General features: G+C 41.4%; 1 protein-coding gene across 5 annotated transcripts in view; it reads left to right on the top strand.

Moving 5' to 3' along the window:
• Nucleotides 1–24985, top strand: part of CDKL5 (cyclin dependent kinase like 5) — a 402014-nt gene that overhangs the window by 335251 nt on the left and 41778 nt on the right. For all 5 annotated transcript variants that reach the window (XM_044284001.1, XM_044284003.1, XM_044284000.1 and 2 more), the window contains exons 11-13: nucleotides 9782–9862; nucleotides 20018–20172; nucleotides 21147–22161. In XM_044284001.1, the coding sequence (XP_044139936.1) occupies nucleotides 9782–9862; nucleotides 20018–20172; nucleotides 21147–22161 (1251 nt within the window). The remainder of the gene's footprint in view (nucleotides 1–9781; nucleotides 9863–20017; nucleotides 20173–21146; nucleotides 22162–24985) is intronic.

The raw sequence follows: 24985 nt of genomic DNA, 5'->3' as shown, positions 1-24985 counted from the left end.
AGATGCTGGTCTGACAGAAAGAGATCCCTCTCACACAGCCCCAGGAACAGATTAGCATACGAGGGCGCACATGGCGCCCCTATTGCTGTCCCCCAGAGTTGTAGGTAGAAGGACCCGTCAAAAAACAAAACAAAAATCTTCTCTTACCAATGTGTGTATTTTGTCTCTCTAAAAAATAATCAACAGCCTGAATGCCATCTCGATGTCTTATACTGGTGTATAGTGACTCAACGTCACATGTCACCAGTAGCATGTCTTCTTCCAGGTGTATCCCATCAATTTTCCGTAGAAATCAGCCACCATGTCCTTGAGTTGTGAATCAAGGTAAGCTACCATTGCCAGAAATAAGCTACCATTGCCAGAAATAATAGGCCTAGCTGGCAGTGTTTTAGCATTCTTGTGGATCTTCGGTAGGAGGTTGTCAGGATTTGAACCCGTGACCAGCCACATCCCAGGCGGTAGCCCTGCTTACTAGGCTACCATCCTCTCAGGACATTCCTCCCTGAAGCCTATTATTTAACCTCAGTCTTGCCAAGCCTTGCTCATCACCCTTGATTCCCCACACCTGGTACTTCCCTATATAAGTTCAGCCCCTTGCACTCCAGCTTGCTGATTATTGAGCTCCTGAGCCTTGATCAAGCTTCTCCTTATCTGCTGCTCTTGCTACTATTGTAAGTCCACTGCTGACCAGGAATTGACTACCGACTACTCTTCTGCTTGTCCCTACCCATTGAACTGCTACCACCGTTGCCCATCCGGATTGTCTGACCATGCTTACTGCCACCTGCCCTGACCCATCGCCTGCCAACCGATTACGCCTCTGCCAGACTTCCTGCACCTACTACCTGCCTTGCCACTGGGCTCCACTCCTTCATCCAGCCAGCTGTCCTCTGACTCAGGTGAGCCTGTAGGATTGTTACAGAATAATCATCCACACTATGGAGTCCGTAATGGCCACTCTGCGTAAGCAAGTCACCGAACTTCAATAATTTGTTACTACGTATCAGGAGAAATTTGCCCAGCTCTAAAGCGTAGTCCAAAGCCAACAGAGGGAGATTATTGAATTACAGAGGCAACTCCTGGACGTTCGCGGCGCAGCTGCAGACACCCGCATGCCACTCCCATCAAGATTCGGCGGCGACAGTTTCTAAACCAATGCCGTATCTATTTTCAGATGTACTCGGCCCCCTTCACCACCGAGAAAAAGAAGGTGCTATTCATGGTCAATCTCCTGACGGATGAAGCATTAGCATGGGCCTCACCATACGTGGAGACTAACAGTCAGCTCCTGGACACCCTAAACAACTTCATCACCGCCATGAGCCAAATTATCTCTTGATATGGTCATGGGAATCTTAGTAAATTCCTTGGAGACCAACTTGACAAACATATTAATAGGGGGACATAACGATAATGGAGGAAATTTCTTAGACTTATACCTAATTGATGAAGGTATCTCATCTCCCCTGGCTTGTTCACCTTCCTCCAACAATTCTTCAAGTATACTGCACAGCCTCCTGTTCTTCACTGGTACTAAAGTGTTCCTCCTCCCCCTCCTTGTGATACCACCACTTGAAAAGAAAGGACCATCGAGCAAATATATTCATGTCCTTTATCGCTGTAAAACAATCAAAGGGGGCACAAAGAGAGAAAGTTAGACCCTTTTCAAGAACCGACATTTCTGATGCAGACAACACATGATGAGAAAGATTGATTACCTTAAGATTATCCTGTTGTGTGTCTCCACTTCACCCAAAGTCATTTTTCTTCCCTCCAGTTGCGGGACCCGGAGCCATCTTTCTTTTATGTGATCATGTAGATCTAGTCATGCTGCCTGTGGGTTCCAAATGATCTGAGATCGAAGATACAGATGAAAAGGAGAGAGAACGGTTTCAAAACATTTTGTTATCCATCTTAAAAGGACAATTGTCCCTACGTCTCCATTTATATAACCTTTTTGTCTGAAATCATTTGAATCACGGATTCATTTTTTAGATTTAACATCCTGAACCTCATTTTCCCACTTTTCTAAATTCTTATTGAGTGTGGAATCAAACTCTTCCATTGACTCCTGATTGAACTCTTGTCTCGAGGTTAGGTGTAACTTCTCAATCTCACAATCCAATGTGTTCAAGGTCATTGTATTATGTTCAATTAAAAGACCCATAAATTTGTACGCTGATCACTGCATATCTCTTCCCACTTTGATAAAAATATCTCATCTTCAAAATCAAATTAAGGAGATACCTGTATCCTCAGACCTCTTGGAATCAATTTTTTCTCAAGGTATCTGCCTAAAAAGGCCTTATTCCACCACGTCTTGGTCCGTTTGTGAAATAAATCATTGAGACTGGCCTGTATCTCCCTAGCGTTCTTCAAATCTGTCACTCCATCTGCACTGGTTTCTCTGAAAATAGTGCCCAGTGATGAAAGCCAGGACTATTCTCTGGCTTTATAATCCATGGTTTTGGCTACAAAAAGTTCTGTAAAAAACAGAAATATCAAATACATCCAAAATACTCTAAGCCATAAATCCACCCACTCATGCCTATGGCAAAAAAGTGTATCACTATATGCCAATAAAAATTACCGGACTGCATGAAATATAAATACAATTTTGTGAAACAATTTATAAATAACAATTCATACATGAAACCAAGTGCAGGAAAAGGCGACATCCACATCAGGAGACACAACTGGTGACTCAATCCCCATTATACATAATATTAAAGTGCAAGTGCATATAAGTTTCGCATACATACAATAAACAGCGTCTATTTACCCATTATGTGTCTTCTCTGGGATGGCGCCAGCCCCGACGCATCATCTCCGAGGGACATACAGTAAATGCAATGGCCAGCCAATCATTAGCCCCAAACCATAATTAAGAAATAAGTGGCATCTGGACATATGGTGCTGAAATGGAATGCAAGGGGGAGGCAGAGGATTAAGGATTATAAGGGAAATCGGAGCATTGCGCGATCTCCGCGATGACGCTGCGGTCACACAATGCCTCTCCGACAATTCTGTGCGTTTGTGGCTTCTGTTTGGACCTTGGTTGGATCTCGGCTGAGTTCCTGGTGCTTCCATTGCTCCTTTGAAGTCTTTATTTTCCCTTTTGTATTTTGTTTGGGTTCTGTGTGTTGCATTTCCCAATTGTTTGTATTAGGCCTGAAGAAGACTCCTGTTCGTCCTTTCTTGGAGGAACAGGTAGTCTCGTCCGTGCCATTAGTACCAGGATCCTATTGGGCTAGATAGGACTCTAGGTATTCCAGCTTATGAACTCACCTACCTTTGGGGTCTGTTCATGCTGGTAGTCAGTCAGGATTTTGGTTAGGGTTTTTACTAGGAGGTGTCCATTTTCCTTCCCTAGTTCTCAGGCCTGATTCCCTGTTCCCCCTTCCCACCTATGCTCTGTGTGGTGTTTTCCTCCCACACCAAAGCATGACAGCGAGGGACCATCCAGCTTATCAGTGCACAGTTCAAAAGCCTGCATCTCTGATGGGTTGCATTAGTGCCTATGGCATGGGCAGTTTATCATCTGGAAAGGCACTATCAATGCTATCAACAGTATATTAAGGTTTTAGAACAACATACAATATGCTCCCAGTATGCTACCATCCAGATGTCTCTTTCAGGGAAGGCTTTACATATTTTAGTAAGACAAAGCTAAACCACATACAGTATGTAAAACAACCTTTTATGCGTGAAATAAGGATTTACTACATATTATATGAGAATGTGCCACTCCATTTGATACATCATTGGTCCACCATAGCACTGCCCAGGGCTTTTTGTTTGATTAATGCTCCTTGAGATTTCAGAGCCAGTAGAGAAGACTCAGGGGAAGCCAGGTGCACCAAACAGACTAGCCCCACCCACGGTGCACCAACAACCTTATTTGCATAAAAATAAAATGTAATTGTCAAGAGTAGAGGCTGGACATTCACATGAAGGTTATGGTTTGGAGCACCTGCCCAACATGGCAGTATGCTTAATTTGAAACTGATTTTGAAGATGACAGACTCCCTTTAGGACAAATATACTGTATGTTTAAATGTATAATAATACCTTCCATTGCTTTTAAACCTTTCACCACAAAATATAACGCAATCTGCCAGGAGCATATTTTAGAGCAGGATTAGCTGAGCAAATTGATATATAGTTTTTATGGGAAAAGATTCAGCTAAACTTGTAATTTATACATTTACGTCTCTGTTCTTTCAGAACGTAAGACCACCACCGTATACAGCTATCAGTGACTGACACCTATCTCTGTATACACACTTACCCAGAGAATGCAATCACTGATAACACCTCCCCCCATGTTCAAATTAAGTCATAAAAAGCAGAGATTTAAATGTCAAAATTTTATTTTTTACTGGATCTTTTCCTATGTAACTATATGTCAATCTGTTCCGCTGTTCCTGCTCTATCACTTGCTGCCTGCAGATTGTACTGCACTTTGTGGTGACAGGTCCGCTGTAAAGCAAAACTCTAAGTCCTGCTTCATCTACAGAACCAAATAGAGCAGTTACCTTGTTAATTAGTCTCTAAAAGAAGTGAATTATATGCCTACAGGTGATTTTAACATGTTGCTAATGGCTATTTTTTAGTACATTTAGGTGCTGTGAGCTGCCTAAGTATGATGCAGTACTGCTGAAAGATTTTTCACAAAATCTAACGATCAAAGAACATTAACTCATACAGCATTAAACATTATTCAGCCTTGATCTGCAGAAATAAAAAATACTTGCCCTCTAAAGAAATAATGATCAAAATGAATAATCATAACCCCAGATTTTTATTTCTTCTGACTTTTCCTGGTATTCTTTTGTTTATCACATATATTACCGATGTGTGTGTCTATCTATCTATTTAGAAACACAGAAAAAAGAGCAGCACAGTCACTGGTAGATGTGGATGCAATGGGTAAATGAAGAGCGCCCATCACCCTTTGAATACTATCTTATCTATCTATCTATCCATCCTGTATACACGCTGCTTCTATATTGATGGCAGTACTACAGAAACCATCGTTGTCCACTAGCCAATGAATGGAGCTGTGTAGTTCTGTTATCTCCTTCCAGTGTCTGAACTGCATCCAAAACTGTATGGTGGCTAGCGCTGCCGTCCTTGTTTTAAAGCTTAGATTCTTAGTGTTAAAATAAGAATTTATTCATAATTCAAGGTGCCATAGAACCTAAGATATTCCAGATGGAAGCAGCCACCACGGAGAAAGAGAGGAGGAGCCAGCGGGTTAAGTGCTGACAAGCTGCAGGGACAGGATGAGAAATGAAAATTAGAAAACCTGGCATTTTACCTCACAAAAATAGAAGCATTCTGTGCTATTTTGCCCCAGATATTTGAAGAAAGCTGTAAAAGAGGAAGGCAGCTTCCATTCCAGATATGAATGAAGCCCATCTCACCCTTAGGCCTCTTTCCCACGGGCGTGTGCGGCCCGTGGTCGTGCTGCGGCCCGCAAAATGCGGACCGCAATGCACGAGCACAGGCCGTGGGGCAGCGGATCGCGGACCGATTTACTTTAATGCATCTGCGATCCGGCCGTTCCGCAAAAAGATAGGACATATTCTATGTTTTTGCGGAATGGAAGTACGGGACGAAACCCCACGGAAGCACTCCGTAGTGCTTCTGTTCCGCACCATTCCGCATCTCCGGATTTGCGGACCTATTGAAATAAATGGGTCCGCATCCGTGATGTGGCATGCCCAAAGGACGGCACCCGTGTAGATATTTCTGACAGATAAAATGAAAATGATTTTTTTTTCTGTCAAAACAGGAAGGTAGCAAAGAAGCACTCAAAAACTGTAAGGAAAAAAAATTGAATATGTAAAAGACAGATAAAGAAAGCCAAGCTGTAGACAGATAGGCTCATTCCCAAAGAGAGTAAAACTAACCCTAAATGTTCTTCAAATATTTGAATGGTAAAAAGGTTAAACCTGAAAGTGTTGGCCCTTTAAAGAGTGGTGAGAGATGCTTTGTAGAGAATGATGAGGAAAAAGCAAATGTATTAAATTGTTTTTTCTCCACTGTATGTAATGCAAGATGAAATGTAAAGTGTCAAAGTAAACTCCCCATTAAATGTGGCCTATCTGTCCAAGGAAGAAGTGCCACGCATCTTAAAAAAATTAAAATAGATAAATCACCAGGTCCAGATGGCGGAAATTGGCTCCTGCATCGGGCTGCAAAGTTTAGGAGTAGCACTGAAATAGGTTTAGGGGATGTATTTTCCTGACTTTGTTTTTATTTTCTTTACCATAACACAGTCGCAAAACTCAAAGTGTGATCAAACCATTGGTGTCTATAAACACCTTATGTTAAGCCACGCCCACAAAACCATACCCCCTTTTTACCTGAGTAAACTTTGTTGGTATTATTTCTTGTGAAATATATTTGTAGTATGTACAATTAGATATTTTAACATTATGGAATATTTTGGTAATATGACATACAGCCTGAGAGAGCTCAGCAGTCCTTTGATTTATTGTGATATTTGTAACTTAATGTCTATACGGCAAGTTTTTTCTTACCACCTCCATCACGTTTTTAGTAGATTTTAACTTTGGATAGAAGTTTATCTAGTAATAAAGTTTGTATTACATTTGGAATTTTGTCTGTATATTATTATTCATTAAAAGGATATTTTCGGGTTTGCCTAATTTGCAGGTATAAATATTAAAACATTATTTTAATTTTCAGTCATTTTATTGGCAAAATTGCAAATGTTTACAAAGTCAGGGCCCATTCAGACAGCCGTAGTGCTTTGCGGATCGGCAATTTGCGGATCCGCAAAACACGGATACCGGCCATGTGTGTTCTGCATTTTGCGTACCGCACATGGCCGCAACCATAATAGAAAATGCCTATTCTTGCCTGTGATTGCAGACAAGAATAGGACATGTTCTATCTTTTGCGGCCCCATTGAAATGAATGGGTCCGCACCCGTTAAGCAAAATTGCGGAACGGATGCGGACTCATTCATACGGCCGTGCGAATGAGCTCTAAGGATGAGTGAATCAATTTGTAACGAAACTGGTTCATTCAAATTTTGCAAAAATTTGTCCTCCAAATTGCTTCGAACTAGTAAATCCAGTAAAATGACACTCAGCATCATTTTGCTGCACATATTGGTGGGCAAAACCACGATTGAGGAAGAAGGATGCTGATATGACCGTAGGAGAAAGTGAGGGGGAGACTTCCTGTGATTGACTCAGAGGCTGAAAAACAGCCATATGAGCTAATCAGGGTGGCAGCAGGCAGGGAGATGCCTGTGCAGGACAAGCAGATATCATTGTGTGTTGAGCTGTTGATGAGGGTGGATAGGTCTATGCAGCGTCTGAAAGAAAACTATTTTACACAGTATACAGAGGTAAAACAAGCAAGTCTTTTAGTGTAACAAGGATAATGTAGGGAAAGAATGAAAAAATAGAAAGAAAATTGAGGGTCTTTGATCAGGGAATCCAGTTTGAGGGGGGAGGGGCTGGGGCACACTGCTTAATAATACAGCTGCTGCAGAACCTCATTCTTGCTGTTCTGCGCTACAAAACCAGCCACCTGAGAGAATAATATTATTTTTCTTATTTGAACAGAGAGACACCTGTGTATTTTTATTTATTTTTTTCCAAACCTCCTTTCTACAAATTATTCCCGCCAGCACAACACTCCAATAGCATTCTGCTGCTGGGCAATTGCACTTTTTTCCAGCGCATTATGCCTGTCCGGTGTTGCATTATACGACAATTAAACACAAAGTACACTATAGCAAGACATATTGCTGCCGTTCCTGCATCATTATGTTGTTGGTGTGTGTGTAGTGAGGGGAAATAATCACGTGACAAGTATGCAAGGTGTGTTTTACAGTAGAGAAAGGTCTTTTCTGATAACACAGTAGGCAGGAATATCACTAGCTCCAATACTGCATTATTCCCAATGTAAATTGTCTATAGTAGTATTCACAGTGTTTGTAAAAGGGAAAAGACATTTAATTGCTCCCCTGTCTTTAAGTTACAGAAAACATGCTTGCCGTTTTGTTATAAGTGTTCCATAATTTGTGTGACTGTGTACCAATGACTTTTCATTTAGGAAAACCATGAGTTTGCATTACTCCTTATAAAAATGTTATATGGAATACGGAAGGGTTCAAAATGAAAGACCCAGGCCTCGTCCTCCCAGAGCCAGAATGTGGGTAGTAACAGCACTAGCTATCTGACCAGAACTAGTAGTACTAGTAGTAGGCCACAGTTCTCCCTGGTTTCGGGAAGGCACAATATTATCATTGAGGAGAAGAGGATGAGATTGTGCATTGGATGACTCACTCCTCACAGCAGGATGAAGTGGAGTTAACTTCTGAGTCTGAGGCACCGTGCCCAGGGTTGAAGGCATTCCTCCTGCTCCTTCTCCATGCAGCCCTATAGAAGCCTTATTGCATTACTTATTGCATTGGTCCTTTAGCTTCACAGTTTTTTTGGTTGCAGTTGAAAAGTCAACAAGCCTGTTGACTAACACCCCCTAACTGCTTAACTGATCTCCTGGATTGCAGCAACCAGCTTGTGCTTCCTCCTCAATACTGTAATGAGTGTTGACCCACTGTGTCAACTAACCAGTTTGACTTTGGGATAATCCTAAGGCCGTTGTCCTGGCGGTTCCCTAATATTCACCTTTTAATCCTGTAAAGGGATGTGGACTTTGCTGCAGGCAGCCAACCAGGCCGCTACCTCCTGGAATAGTCCTGGTGTAGTTGGTAGCTGACCCCCGGAGTTTAGAAACACTTGTGCAAAGGAATCAGGCAGAAGACATAGATTGAATACAGTTCAAAGTCTGGGCAAGCTGTATGTATGGGCATATTCCAGATAACAATTCCACGGTCAGGGCAGGCAAAGTATGTGCGTAATACAGATTGCAATTTCAAGTTCGGGGCAAGCAGCACGGAACAGAATCAATAGACAGGCAAGGTACAGTACATGTGAAGCCAGACGAGAGATCATACTTTAGCTCAGGGGTAGGCAACCTCCGGCACTCCAGTTGTTATGAAACTACTACTCCCAGCATGCACACTTGCTCTGCTCTTCTACTAACTCCCATAGAAATGAATAGAGCATGCTGGGAATTGTAGTTTCACAACAGCTGGAGTGCCAAAGGTTGCTGACCCCTGCCTTAGCTGGTTACTAAAGACCAGACAGCCTCAAAGCTCAGGCGAGGAGGTGGAACCACAGCCCAGCTAAAAAGGGAGACTGATCAGCAACTTAGCCAGCACTTCCGCAGGGGCAGGAGGAAAGGATTAACTCTTGCAGTACTATAAGCCAGCTCACAGACCACTAGTCCCAATTCTCACAGGAAGAGTAGAGCGAGATCCCCGCCTGCCTGGGACAGCAAGACAATGGAGGGCACAGACTGCCAGCGTGACAAATATTACTACACTGTTTCTGGTGTAAACTTTATGTAGACATTGAGAAAGCAAGGAATGCGGGTAGAACTTTGGAATAATGAAGCTCAGGACTATAGTACAGGGTGTAGCGCAGAATTAATACAAGCAAAGTAATACAATATATTGACAAAGTTCTAATATGTAAGCTGTAAGGTGGTGTTCAAACTAAAAATAGGCTTTAATATTTTAAGGGCTGAATTATTTTTTTGTTTCTTTGATGTAGAGCTTTAGATTTCAGCTTTTTGTTGCATGTTTCAGTTGTATATATTACGCAATTTTATTTCTCCTTGTTACTTTATATTTTAATGTTTCCTCTCTGCCTCTGATTTCCTCTAGTTTCCTGCTGTCAATCATCCTCAGTCTTTAGAAAGACGGTACTTGGGAATCATAAGTAGTGTTTTACTTGACCTCATGAAGGTAAGGACGTATTCTATACCAAGTTCAAAGTCTGAGAAACCTGCACATTTAATAGTGTATTAAAGAAATTTACATTTCAAGCGTAAATACTGTATACACTCATTGACAAAAAAATATATAATGCACCCAAATAGAAATATCCGATTGTCGGAAATTTTGTCAAGTATTTATGTCTCAGTCAGATATGTAAATGATTGCAGGTCTGGTCTGATTAGTCACTGAGTCTTGCCACAAGAGGATGTAAAAGTGCTTCCATTGCTGCCCTATTGAAAGGCTCCCAGAAGCTACCTTTGGGTAGTGTACCTCTTGGTGAAAGTTTGTTGACTACTAGAAATGCCTCTGCGACACACATTTTACCCAGTTGACAGACTTTGAGAGTGGGTGTATCATTGGACTGAGAGAAGCAGGGTGGTCATTTCAAGGAATTCCCCTCCATCTAGGCCTTTCAGACCTACCTTTAGGAGGTATTGGTTACGTGAGGGCATGCCCTCACGGCGATCAAACCCTGGACAGCGTCTACAAGTCACCAGTAGGGAGGATCGATTTATCTGCCAACAAGCACAAGCAGTTCCGACAGTTTCATTGTCCACCATCCAGACACAGGCGGCACCTTTATTGCATAACTGTGTCCATTTCCTAGCTCTTACCAGAAGGAAATTTGGTTACATGGCATCCATTATATCTCCCGCCTTTGACAGACAGCCACTGTCGCCTTCATTTGCAGTGGTTTTGTGAACGAGGACCTGGACTGCTGCAGACTGGAACTGTGTTGTCTTTAGTGACAAGTCCAGGTTCTGTTTGGTATCAGACGACAATTGGGTTTGAGTATAGAGGCCTGGTGGTGAGCACTTCAATCGTGCCTTTGCTTTGGAGTGACACACTACCCCAACTGCTAGAGTGATGATTTGTCGGTCACTCCTAGTAGTGATATGAGGGACTATAACAGCTCATTGATATGTGTAGGATATCCTGTTGGCACATGTGTTGCCACATCTGGGGATAGAAATTGCACTTTGTCCAAAGTACTTTGCAGTGAGTAAAGAGACACGTTGATTCTTTTACATCTGACCTGAGTCTTTAAACCACGTTTCCACTGCACCGATCCCCCGGAGCAGAGGCCTCAGAGAGTACACCCTGACACAACATCTAATCAGGGCCACTATCACTGTCATCCTCTGCACCGGCTCCTCAGGGGCTTGCTGAAAATGCTCACCCCCACACCGCAATGCATCCTTGGCCTGAATGGTCACCAGATTTATCGACACTCAGGCATTTATATGACCAGCCTGGATGTCAGCTTCGACATCCCAAGGGTGTGGAGGAACTACATGCCAAGCTGCAGCATCTGTGGGCAAATATAGGGCAGGATACCATACCGAACCTGTATGCCTCCATGCCCAACCATATCTCATCTTGTATCTAGGCTGAAGGCAGCCCAACAGGGTACGAGAGCCTTCTGTCAGCTGTAAAGTTTCCCCAATATATGTGTCCTTTCACTCCAATATTGTAATCACTTACATATATCATCATTTCATTCACACACAAAGTTTAATTCACTTCCAACACAACAACTCCTTCTTGGTGCATTATTTATTTGGTCAATGAGTATGTTTATATACAGTGTCGGACTGGGGTACCTAGGGCCCACCAGTGTAACTGATTCCGGGGCCCACCTTAGGGCTCCTGCACACAGACTTACTTTTTTTCCGTGTCTGCACCATTTTTTTTTGTGGCCTCTATGTGAAACCATTCACTTTAATAGGGCCGCAAAAAAAAGGAAATGACTCCATGTGCATTCCGTGTCTGTATGTCCGCATGGCCGTTACGCAAAATTATAGAACATGTCCTATTATTGTCGGCATTACCTACAAGGATAGGACTTTTCTATTAGAGGCCCGCTGTTCTGTTCCGCATAATGTGGAATGCACACACCCAGTATCTATGTTTTGCGGATCCGCAATATGCGGACTGCAAAACATTCAATAATCGTGTTCATGAGCCCTTACAGTGATAACAGAAATATTAAAGATGAAGTATGATGGTACATACTCACAGCAAAATGCACAAACATACATGTGGCAGAATTTAGGCTACTTTCACACGTGCAGTCAGGGTCTGGCAGGATGTTACGGCGGGGGAACAGTCTGCCACATCCGTGTTAACGCTAGCCCACCGTGCAGCCGGAAGTCAGCTGTAGTTTTTGTCCGTGCTGCGGCCGGACCTCCGGCACATCCCCATTATAGTGAATGGGGCTAGCGCAAGCACGGATCTGGCAGGCTGCTCCCCAACTGGAATAGCCTGCCGGACCCTGCTACCGCAAGTGTGAAAGTAGCCTTACACATATATGTATAGATATCCTGCTCTTAAGTCAGTCAGAAACAAGACACAGGCAGATCCTATCACATATAGGAAACATGCAGTGCACGCACCAAGTCATTTTATGCCTAACCCTAATAAGTGTAGCACACTCACTTCAACAAATTACTTTTATCATGTAGAGAAAGTTAATACAGGGCACTTACTAATGTATTGTGATTGTCCATATTGGCTCTTTTCCATCACATTATACACAGCACGTATCCATGGTTTTGACCACTCTGCAATCCAGCAGCGGTGGCCGTGCTTACACACTGTAGGTAAAGGTGTTGGCCTATGCGCACTTCCAGCCTTTCCCTATAGTGTGTAAGCACGGCCACCGCTGCTGGATTACACAGTGGTCGTAACCATGGATACGAGCTGTGTACAATGTGATGGAAATGAGGCAATATGGAGAATCACAATACATTAGTAAGTGCCTCGTATTAGCTGCATGATAAATGCCATTTACTGAAGTAAGAAAACCCCTTTAACCCCTTTAAGCATAAATGTCTGGCATGAAATTTATCAAATCGTAACCTCCTCAGATTGCACATAATCTACAGTATATTTAAAAGGGTTGTCCTACCGTAATGACCTATCGCCTATCTATAGGACAGGGGATAAATATCAGATTGCTGGGGTCTGACTGCTGGAACACCCACTGATCATGAAAAAAGGGGTCCTGAGAAATTCAATTACATTACCGCCAATCTGTGTACACAAGGGTCTTAAGACCACGTTCCCTTTATCATGGGGGTACCAGCAGTCAGACCCCCACCAATCAGACACTTATCACCTGTCGTGTCATAGCTATTACCTTTTCACATTCCCTATCCTTAAAGGTTTTCTTTGGTTGTAAAAAAACATTGTAAATAAAAATGTAAAATCTGGCGCAAAATATGTGTCAAACCAAAATAGAAATGCTCGCCTGTTAAAGGGCCTATGTCCACTTTTCTAGTTATCCTCTATCCATAGGACCGAGAATAACGAAGTGATCCATGGGGGTCTGAATGCTGGAGCCCCCACTGATCCTTCTTCTTGACTGAGTGGCAGGTCGGGCATATGTCCTGCCTCTCCATCCATTCGGGTCGCCGGAGATGGCAGAGTACAGCGCTGGCTAAAGAGAATTAATGGAGCAGCAGGCCGTATGTGTAGCCTGTCACACCATTAAAAGGGGGAACTGGACCCGTTCCTGGGATCAGTGGGGGTTACAGGATCGGACCCCACTATTTATATAGTTATGCCTTATGGTGTGGCTAGGATAACTTGAAAACCCGCACAACCCCTTTAAATCCTCCACCACTCCACCACCAGTATCTCTTTACATGGCAGCAGTGATGCCTGTAAATGCGGAATGTCATCACTGCCGCCATGTAAACCATACGTGTCAATACTGGAGAATATAAAGAACATAATATTTTATAGTCGCTATATTAACGATCTGATCCTGATTTGGGAAGGGGCTCTTACAACAATTAACATTTTTTTTTTAGAACATCTTAACTCTACCAACTGGCGACAAGATTACAGCCTAATTTCTTGATTTGGAACTAAGTGCCAACAATGGAACAATCAACACACGTACATTTATTTTTAAAGTTGACTATAATAGCTACTTGGAGTATTCAAGAAATGGAAGAAAAACATCCCATTTAGCCAATTCAAGCAAATTAGGCGTAACTGCTCCAAAGACGACGATTTTATCACACAAAGTGGGGTGATTCGGTACAGATTCCTACAAAAAGGCTACCCGGTAGAAATTGTAGATGTAGCTCTCAATAGAGCTCAATTACTTACACAGGCAGAGTGTTTATTAGGAACCAAGAAAGAAAGTGTTAGGAAACGTTCCAACTTCCTAACTACTTACAATAGCAATCATATCGACATCCGGAGAGTTCTGTCCAGGCGCTGGTACATTCTGAAAAAGGATCCCTTCTTTAACAAAGATCTAACAAATGAACTTTCTTTAATCTTTAGAAGGGCCCGAACACTCAAAAATTTGCTGGCACCAAGCAAATTGAAAAGTAGACCAGAACAAGTAGCCAGACCAGTTAGTACTAAAACACCGGGGAACTATAGGTGCAACCAATTGAGATGTCTTTGTTGCAAATCCATAAACGTCACCACATCCTTTTTGGGTTCAAATGACTAATCTTTTCCAATTAAGGATGAGCTGAATTGCGGATCAGTGAATATTGTTTACCTCATCACGTGTCCGTGTAACCTTCGCTATGTGGGTCGCACTATACAAACCCTGCGCAATAGACTTAACAAGCATAGATCTAATGTCAAGAAAAAGTTCTTACAACATAGCGTCTCCAGACATGCCACCACTTACCCCCTGGGCTTATTCTCTGGATTCACTATCACTCTAATTGAACAATTCAGAACGAAGGGATACAATGTCGTCCAGACCCTAAGAAAACGAGAGATGTTCTGGATATATAAATTAAATTGTCTAAACCCATATGGCCTCAATGAAGCCTTTGAAATTAATTTCTGAATCTGTTTATCCTCATCCATTCATCCCCATCCCCTTTCATCATTTTGTTCGCCCCCTCCCCAATCCCCACCAGCCCTTATACTCCTTAAAATTTATACTATTCATCTTCTTATCACCACCCAAGGGCCCCCTTTTATTTATTTTCTAGCGTCCATGATCCAACCTATTTGGTGGCTTCTAGACCCCTCCCCTTGACATAGGATCTCACGCCTACTTCAAGGCCCATACATGCAACATCAAACACTGTGCCACATTATCATATATTATACAACTTTCCCAAGATTCACTTGTTTATATCCTAACCATCAGTTCAAGTCTTTTCATGCATTTTATATATATGGCATATACTCTTGGCATTTTATCTAGCCTTCATTTTATATATTGTATATATCTTATAATTTATTATAATGAATTTATTGTATTTTATGGAATTTATTGCAATTTATTTTACCCAGCTACCAATAATCCTGAAGCAGCCAGTATTGATGGCTATTGTATTATAATATTGATGGTCTTTTTATTATAACCCCCTGCCCCTCCTCCCACAATTACCCCTCCTGGTCCATCCCCCTACACTTGCACATATATACATATATTTACAGGGGTGTGGAAATTTTTTTTAAAAAACTACTTGTCGAAGGACTAAAGCGGGGTCTCAATCTACTTGTCCTGATACAAAAAGTAATTTTAAATCAAAACCATATTTAAGTGAATCCCTTTAATGTTCATGCCATACTGGGGCAGTGAATCCCCTTGATGTACATGCCAGTATGGGGAAGTCCCCCCCCCTATTCATGGAGGGTGAGTGGCTGGAAGTTGGAACCTGGCAGCACTCCTATTGACACTTCAATGCCAGGGAGAAGAAGCAGAGCGGCAGCCTGACAGCAGAGCATAGCTGACCCAGAGCAGTCACCACACACACTACCTGCTGGGCTATCTATCACGGCACGGGCTGCCACCATGTCAGGAGCTCCTACTTCAGCTGCTGACTAACGTGTGCCTCCGCTGGGAGCTGACTTCCGGCCCGTGGTGCCCGACTTCCGGCCTGCACAGGAGCGCTGATAACTAGTGATGGGAAGTTCAGATCTTTTAGGTGAATCGGTTCATTTGAATCAGCTCATTCAAATGAACCGATTCATGAATCAGATCTTTGGTTCACTTGGTGAGTCACTGACTGCTGAGCTGACTCGCAAGTGAACCGCAGACTCTAGGTGCCGGTGCGGATGCGCAGATGCTATACACATTCGATTCACTTGCTGCTGCTGACTCAGTGCAGTCGGCTCTTCAGCTCTCTGAACTCTGATTAGTATTGAGTGAGTCAGGAAGAGTGATTTATTATAGTAAAGGGAAGCTGAGGCTGACGCCGGACAGGAGGACAATAGACTTGTATTATGGCGTAAAGCAAAATGGAAGGCTTTAAAAGGCATTCCATTTGCTTTCCGTCCTAATAGAAGTCTATGCAAATCAAAATTGATCCGTCTGGGTCCAGTTATGCAAGACGGAAAACTAAGTCCTGTCGACACGACAGGACCCAGACGGATCTGTTATGATTTTCATAGACTTTTACGATGACGGAAAGCAAAACGGAATGCCTCTTAAAGGTTTCCGTTTTGCATTCCATTTTATGGATTACGTTATTTTCTGTTATAACCCTTTTATAACGGAAAGCCATAACGGAATCCATAAAGGTGATGTGAACCCACCCTTGGTTATATAGCTACTGAATGAGATGCCTTTAACATATATCTCCTGAGAAGCCAATTTGATTCTAAAGGGTTAATTTAATTCAACCTGTAATCTAAACTCTGTGTCATCTGTCCCTTCTCTTATCTCTCTGCTCCTGTCCCTTAATCTTATCACTGCTGCAGCCTGGTCATCAGCCTCAGTGTAAACTGTTCTCCAGTCTGACTCACGGCTCTTTTAACTCAATGAATCGAATGAGTGACAAACTAAGTCGGATCTTTAGATTCTTTTAACTTGTGACTCATTCGATTCCTTTCGGGCGTTGTGTTACCAGGTAATGGAGGTCACGTGCCCGGCAATACGTCACGTGAATTACCTTCTAGATTCACATGACCTTCTATTAAATAGAAAATCTGGTTTGGTTTATTAATCATTATCAGCTTTGAGGGCTCTCTTAGCACCGCCCGTACCGCTGGGGCACTTATGGGGGGTGCACCTAAAGCAGAGGCATTGGGGGGACGTAGGGCAGAGTCCCCCCAGTGCCACTCTGAACTGTGCAGAGAGCAGCACACAGTCATAGATCTGTGTCTGCTATAAACAAATCCCCTATTTCCCCCTTAGTCTCCTTCAGCTCACTACTGTCACACCTGAGAAATCAGCCCAGCACCACAAAGGAGTCCTTCTTTCATGCAGCCACAGTTTTCTGACAGCAGGGAGGGCAGAAGGATGGCCAGACACCTTCTCTCCTGAGTCTTCCTTCACTGCCAGCAGCCCCAGAAGTCTAGAAGATACTGCGGGGCCTCCTGTACAATGTACACCAGTAGGAGGCTGCATCACTGTGCTGCCCCCTAGTGGTTACAATAATTATCTTTCCTGAGAAAGGAGAAATAATTACCGTATTTTTCGCCCTATAAGACGCACCGGCTCATAAGACGCACCTAGGTTTTTGAGGAAGAAAATAAGAAAAAAAAATTTTTTAACCAAAAGGTGTGCTTTTGGTGGGTTTTGAACTAATGGTGGTCTGTGCATGACAGTATTATGGGGGATCTGTGGATAACGCACTTTTATGGAGGGGATCTGTGGATGGCACTGTTATGGGGGATCTGTGGATGGCACTGTTATGGGGGGATCTGTGGATGGCACTGTTATGGGGGGGTGATCTGTGGATGGCACTGTTATGGAGGGGGATCTGTGGATGGCACTGTTATGGGGGGTGGATCTGTGGATGGCACTGCTATATATGTGTCACCCACAGATCCCCTACCCCATAACAGTGTCATCCACATATCCCCCCACCCCATAATAGTGGCATCCACAGATGCCCATACCATAGCTAAACCAGGGGGAGGGAGGAGGGGCCGGTGTCATGCAAATGCGGTGGGCCGGGGGCTGGTGCGGTCACTGTACTCCGGCCCCACCGCTCACTCACTTCCTTAATGCCTAAACATTTTATAATAATAGCTTTAATTGACGTTCCGATCCCCAACCCTATCTGTACTACCGGAACTCACTGATGTCACGTGACGTGCCTGCGCCGCCTACTTTATGAATGAAGTAGGCGGCGCAGGCACCAGACGTCAGTGAGTTACGGCCGCCCGCCCTGCTGTGCCTGCTACAGGACATTTAGTAAGTACAGTAGTACAGATGGGGCTGGGGATCGGAACGTCAATTAAAGCTATTATTATAAAATGTTTAAGCAATAAAGCAGTGAGTGAGCTGCGGGGCCGGAATACAGTGACCGCACCGCCCCGCCGCATTTGCATGACACCGGCCCCTCCTCCCTCCCCTGTCCAGCTGATACATCGCAGTCTGTGATGCTGCAGGATCGCAGAATGCGATGTAAAATGGCAGAATTCGCCCCATAAGACGTAGGGGGATTTTAACCCCACTTTTGGGGGGAAAAAATGCATCTTATGGGGCGAAAAATACGGTACTCCTCCATCTTATCTCGGGGCGCAGGAGACTGGGGGCCCACCGAGGAATCCCCCGCCTCCCCGGTGGACCAGTCTGAGCCTGTATGTGTGTATATAGATAGAGATATATATATATATATATATATATATATATATATATAAAGAACAGTAGATAGATATGAGGTAGATTAGATAGATAGATAGATAGATAGATAGATAGATAATGAGATAGATAGTTATCAGATAGATAGACAGATAGATAGAAAAGTAAAAAGATGGCAGCACCAGAAAAAATAAAAAAGGTTACTAGACTATTGCCCAAAAATTAAAAAAAATACAAAAAGGCAGCACTCCCCAATGATGAAAAAATAAAAATACATTTATTCACCCATGTGGCTGCGTCTGCATTTTTTATTTTTTTTTGGTAAATGGAGATTGCTGCCTTTTTGCATTTTTTAGATAGATCAATAGATATGAGATTGATAGATAAAAAGACACTGTTGGTGGATAGATATTACACAGAAAGGTGGATACATAGATACATAGTGCTTTTAAGACGGAATGTGTCCTTTTAGCTTTTTACAAATTGCCTGCTTTGTAAAAGTGAAAATGACACATACTATATATTATTAATAACTGAAAAGATATTAGGAATTTATGAGCAGACAGAAATGTAGTTAATGAGAGTACACAGTAGCTAACCTTGCATATTTCACCGTTGTGATCCGTATGGCTTCTTTTCCGTTTAAGAGGAACTGTTGATTAAAGGTTATAGATATGTTTGTTTCACCGCGAGCTGCATATTAGTAGCCCTTTGTTTGCTTATTACTATTATTGAGTAATCTAGGAATTTGACCTGAGTTCTTATTTCCTTTCCTTATAGCATTCATGGCTCTATGAGTTACACTTTATATTTCCCCCATTGCTGAGCCACTAGATATGTATGTACTAAGTGGTAACTGATTCCTTTAGGCCGCATTATGTATGGCCCAGGGGGATATGTCGTTCTCTATGTCCGTCTATGCACTGGTACTTTATGTTGTATTTAGACCTGGAATAGGGGATATTTTCTGCCTATATTGTCATTGCTGCTCTGTTTAATTGCTTTGTTTCTCTATGCAATAAAAAGAGATTCAACACTAAAGGTTATAGATATGTCATTTTAAACTGCTGTCTAATCAAAAAATCAACTGCTCCATGACAACTGATTGGTTGTTATCTGGCATTTCCTACTACAGACATTGGGTTGTGACCGACAAAATACAGTACATAGTACAGAAAAGAACAATACTTACCGATAAAAGGTTAATTACTGTATACCAGTAGGATGTAGACAGGATGCAGGCAACCCACTATGTTATATTAGTGATGCCACACAGGTAGAAAATACTGATGAACATCCACTCACAGTACTGCCACTCCATTCCTAATAATTATTATACAGGTTTTCCAGGAAAGTTATTGATATGTGGCCTTGTTGTCCTGCTGATCGTGGTGGCCCTAAAGAACTCGCTTTACATTTTTCCAGCCCTACAGTATATATGAGGCTTTGGATTTTACCAGTTTTTATACTTTTGTTATACTTAGCATTTTTATTGTGCAGACACATTATACTTCCTCTTTATATGGTATATTACCCCATTTTATGTCTTTCTTTCTTTCTTTTCATAATTGTAAATTAAACTTTGTTTTATCTAGAACTTATTGAAGCTAAATCCGTCTGATAGATATCTAACTGAACAGAGCTTGAACCACCCAGCATTTCAGACTCAGAGACTTTTGGATCGTGGTGGGAGCTCTCCTAGATCATCCAAGAGAAAAACTCATCACTCAGATAGCAACTCATCAAGCAGGTCATTGTCTCTTTCAGTAACATGAAATTGTTTCTTTCAAGATAAAGACTAGATGTGGAACATGAAAGATTTCAGCAAATGAGGAAAGTTGTTAATGCACTTGAGTAATATGTGAAATTGTTCTCAAAAAGACTATTTTTGAGGAAAGTCATCACTATTTTGCATTGTATGGTACTTTTGAATTCAATGATATATGTAAAACAGACAATTAGTTAGATGACAGTACATTTTATCAGCTTTCAGTATAGGTCTAGGTTTACATGTGTGGGAGATCTGTTCTCCAATACCTCTTTTTAGACGAAAAGGTGGTTCACAGCACAGCACAGAGGAGAGCAGAAGCATTCTCGAAGGATATATCAGAATAAAACAAGAAAAAAAGATTAAGGATGACCCTCTTGTAGGGTAATTGCCAGGAGCTCAGACAATAAAAGCAACGCTCATCTATTGTACATGTGAATCATTACATGTATCTACCTGGTGGCAGATTATTCTAGAGGTGACTTGGAGGGGTATCCAAATATTCAAATGATGTGTAACAAAGCCAAGAAAAAACTTCTTACTTTGACTGCTGCCATATATGGACTGAAGAAAGTGGAGTCAGGCTACAAGAACTGGATTCTTTATTCATAAGATGCTAAACATGTCAACCTTGTTCCAAAGTCTTCATAAAGCATCTCTGGTTTTGCCCTACTGCGCATTTCTTCTGTACATATACAGCAGAGCTCCATGTAAGAGCTTTATATTGGCTTTGTTACACATAATGAGATATTAGGGAATCTGTTCCCCTTTTCTTATACGATTATCTGACACTTATTTTAATCTTAAAAAATGTTTTGCATTTGGGAGAACAGATCTCATAAATGATGTAAGACTAACCTTACACTACAAATTTTTCTGAGACTACTTGCACTGGTAAATTACTCACAAATTTATCATGCCTGTATAGAAGTTACCTTGTGAATTTTATTTTTCAGGAAACCATCTACTAAAAGCTCTCAGCCACATCACAGATCAAACAGTAAAGATGTTCAAACTCTTTCTATTGGACCAAAAAGAGGTGAAGAAACTCATCCACCCAATGAAACTTTCATCAATGGCAGTCATCCAGCAGGATCTCATAGTCCAACAGTCCATCCAAAAAAGAGCAACCAAAGTGGGTCTGGCAACAAGGATCTGTCCAGTAACAATTTGCCACACCTTCTTAGTCCAAAGGATGCAAAGTCTAAGAATGAATTTGATTTTGGTACTGAGCCAAAGACCAGTGAAGGGCCAGGAACAAAATATATGAAATCAAGTTCACGATCCCAGCATAACAGGCATTCATTCATAGAGGGTAAAACTGGAAGCTTACAACCTGGTGAAAAGCATGCTCGCCATAGTTACATTGATACTATCCCACAGTCTTCAAGGAAAAGTGGTTCTTATATGAGCTATTCAAAAAGTCACGGTGTTCTGACAGATTCAAAATCAGTGGGAAATCTTAATGAAAGTAGAGGACAAGGTCTGGAACCCAACAGTAGATATTTTCCATCTAGCTGTCATGACTTAAATTCTCCAACTAGCCCTGCTGGTCCTAGGCATGTTGACAGTAGAGGTATGTTGAGCCCCTCTGGAAGGACTAAAAGGAAAGAAGGAACTTTGGAGTCAAGGAGACCTACTACAAGGCATTCCAGAACTATGGAGGAGCTGAAGCTTCCAGATCAGATGGATAGTAGTCACACTCACTCACTGTCAGCCCCACATGAGTCTTTTTCATATGGCCTAGGTTACACTAGTCCTTTCTCCTCTCAGCAACGTCCTCACAGACACTCCATGTATGTGAGTCGGGACAGAGTAAGAGTTAAAGGAAATGATCCAGGACTAAGTGTTGGGCAAGGCATGGCAGCTAGGGCCAACAGTCTACAGTTGCTATCTCCTCAGGTACAACATCGAACATTGACCAGATCTGTTGGTTCATCACGTGAAGATTGCACAGAAGATACTACTAGGGTTTGTTACATTTTCATGCATTTATTTTGGAATTTTCATTTATGGTATGAATATATTATTCATCTATCCTTTTGGTTGGTTATTGGACATACAGTAATTAGATTTAGGAACTGAAGTTTGTTTAATGGTTGTGTATTATTTCTACACACCTATATGCACATTGCTGGTCTTGTCCACCTCAAAGTAGCAATTTTAGTTTTACTTTAGGTCTATTGTTTTGTTGATAGACACTAGAAATCCGGCAACAAATCTCTCAATGTATGGTCAGTACTATACAGTATATTAGTAACATTGCCAATTTTGGATGTAAAATCTATTTGATATAAATACAGAAATATTTCGCACTAGAGTGATAGGGAATCTCTTAGAGGTGCTCCCACTGGCAGACAACACCCAGTCTGACAAAAGATAATAAATAGTAGTGGGGCACTCTCTATAGCATTGGGATCTTTATTGAATATAGGATAAAATTAATAAATAATAAATACAATTCTGTGGATAAATAGATAATATAGTATAAAATGATTCAAAATAAGTAGCAACAATAGTAGAATGCGAATGTATATGTTAACCAGCTTTGAATGACCATTACCTTTAAGACCACATCTGTATATAACCACAGTAAAACATAAGTCCCAATTGACAATATTAATCTCTAAAACCAACAATCTGTCAGGCCTCTGATGATTTAGAATATTCACGGTAAAACAATCGGCCAGATGGAATATTCGATGGTGTAAATTTTCGATAGTGAAATTCAATAGTAAAGTTCATTGTAAAGAAAAAGGAGACACCGCGCTCAGCCTAGTAAACCTGACCCTTATTAACCTCTGGTTCTGATCGTGTGACACCTGTCCACCTCAGTTTGAAATAACAAGATTACCTTGGTTCTGATGTGTGGGATCAGGGTGCCACCTTCTCGGGTGTTCCAATTACACTTGTGTAACCCGTTTATAACAGCTAGTGCGGAGCTGTTTTTGACACTGCTGCTTATTCATTGTAATTAGCGCCGGTGGAATATTCTTGTATTTCTATGTCTAGTTGTTATATCCGCAATCCACTATAGGCAGCTTTTTACAAAGATTCCACTCGTCGATAGTTCATCGATTATTAGAAGGTATATCATCGCTATATTCGTCATTGAGTATAGGCAGCCCCTTTCAAATAGTTCATTCGTCGATAATTTACCGATTATTAGAAGGTGTGTTATTGTAATACACAAAAATTTCGATATTGTGGTGGGATAGGAAGGAACATATACAGAGGTTTCAAACACTATTTAAGATGGGAAATGTTTGGCAGAGTGAAAGTCTACACAAAGAAAAAAATCTGTACCTCCCGCACATTGTGGCAACCCTGAAACAATTAGAATATTTACTTATAAGCGAGATGAAAGACCTTTGGGAAATAGCGTCCCTAGAAAAATATCTGGAATATGACATTGTACCAAGGGGGTTAAAAATAGATAAATCATTATCAGGGGATATGGGGGATCAGAATATTGTGGCAGAATGGAAATTAATGTTACATAACTTTTCACGTAAAACAATGGAATTTATTATCGGGAAAAGAAACCAAAGACTAATAAACACAAATGAAAACATCAAAAAATTATTTGAAGAATTAAGACCATGGAAAGATCATTTAGATATAAAACAACTTTTGGAAAACATAAAACGAAGATTAAATATGATGGAAGAAGAAATAAAAGAGAAAAAAGTAAGACTTTAATCGGGATTCCCTGCCCAATATTGCCCAAGAATTTAAATATAGAGAAAATTCGTTTGAAACTGTAGATGAATATATACCACAATATAATGAAGAATGAGAAGAGTTATTGTCCCTGATGACAGTACATAGTGAGGAAGAAACAATGAGTGAGGAGAAAACATCCATAGAAAGAAATTAGGCGGAAAAGGATTCCGTAGCCTGTAGTATGAGAGAACTACTACCAACCGCAACATACAATCGGTATAGCCCCCTTGAGGAGAATAAAGGAGATGAGGAAGAAAGTAGAATAAGTCTAAATAGAAGGGAGGGGTGCGAGACAGATATGAATGAGAATAGTGGTAATAGAATGGGAGGTACTACAGAGAACGCAGTTAGACCCAAAGAAAAACGAGATACGTCAAAAAATAAAACAAGCAGTAAAAAAAAGTAAAGCGTTTTTTCAGGCCCCAGAGGAAAGGAAATTCAAAAGGGGATGTAGAGGAGGGAAACTCGCCAAAAAGAAAAAACTACTAAAAATAATGAAGCAAAGAGGTAAGGAGGGGGAAAATAACGTACAAACTAATCAAGATCTTGGGCAAAAAATTTATAATTTAAGTAATTATGTCCTAAATAAGGGGGACGAAGAAATCCTTAAGAAAGGGCTCAAATTTGCCCCAACAACCTATTTCAATAAAGTCGAGGGTTCGCAAATTTATGAGACGTATAGCCTTAAAGAAATATTGCCTAAAAAGGAACAAAAATAGGCATCAAAAGGAAGAAATAGAAATCAATAATGACCCATTTAGACATACCAGCCTGAAACCCAGGTCTCGGTTAGACCCAATAAATTAATATTCCACAGCACTAAATACTTTTATGAACCTGGTTACGAAGGATATTAAGAAAATAAAAAGATCAAAAAGATCAAAATATATGAGTAATATAACCAAAGCTGAAAAGGAAGCAATAATAAATATGCAAGAAAACAATCAGATAATCATTCGCCCGGCAGACAAGGGGGGAGGGATTGTAGTATTAAATAAAGAGGACTATTATAGGGAAGCGTCAAACATACTAAGCGACAGTAAAACATATAAATTATTAAAAAAGGATC

Source organism: Bufo gargarizans, chromosome 3, assembly GCF_014858855.1.
Source record: "Bufo gargarizans isolate SCDJY-AF-19 chromosome 3, ASM1485885v1, whole genome shotgun sequence".
NCBI classification, from domain to species: Eukaryota; Metazoa; Chordata; class Amphibia; order Anura; family Bufonidae; genus Bufo; species Bufo gargarizans.
Note: the sequence above shows the minus strand (reverse complement) of the source record. Positions and strands in the feature narration are given on the sequence as shown.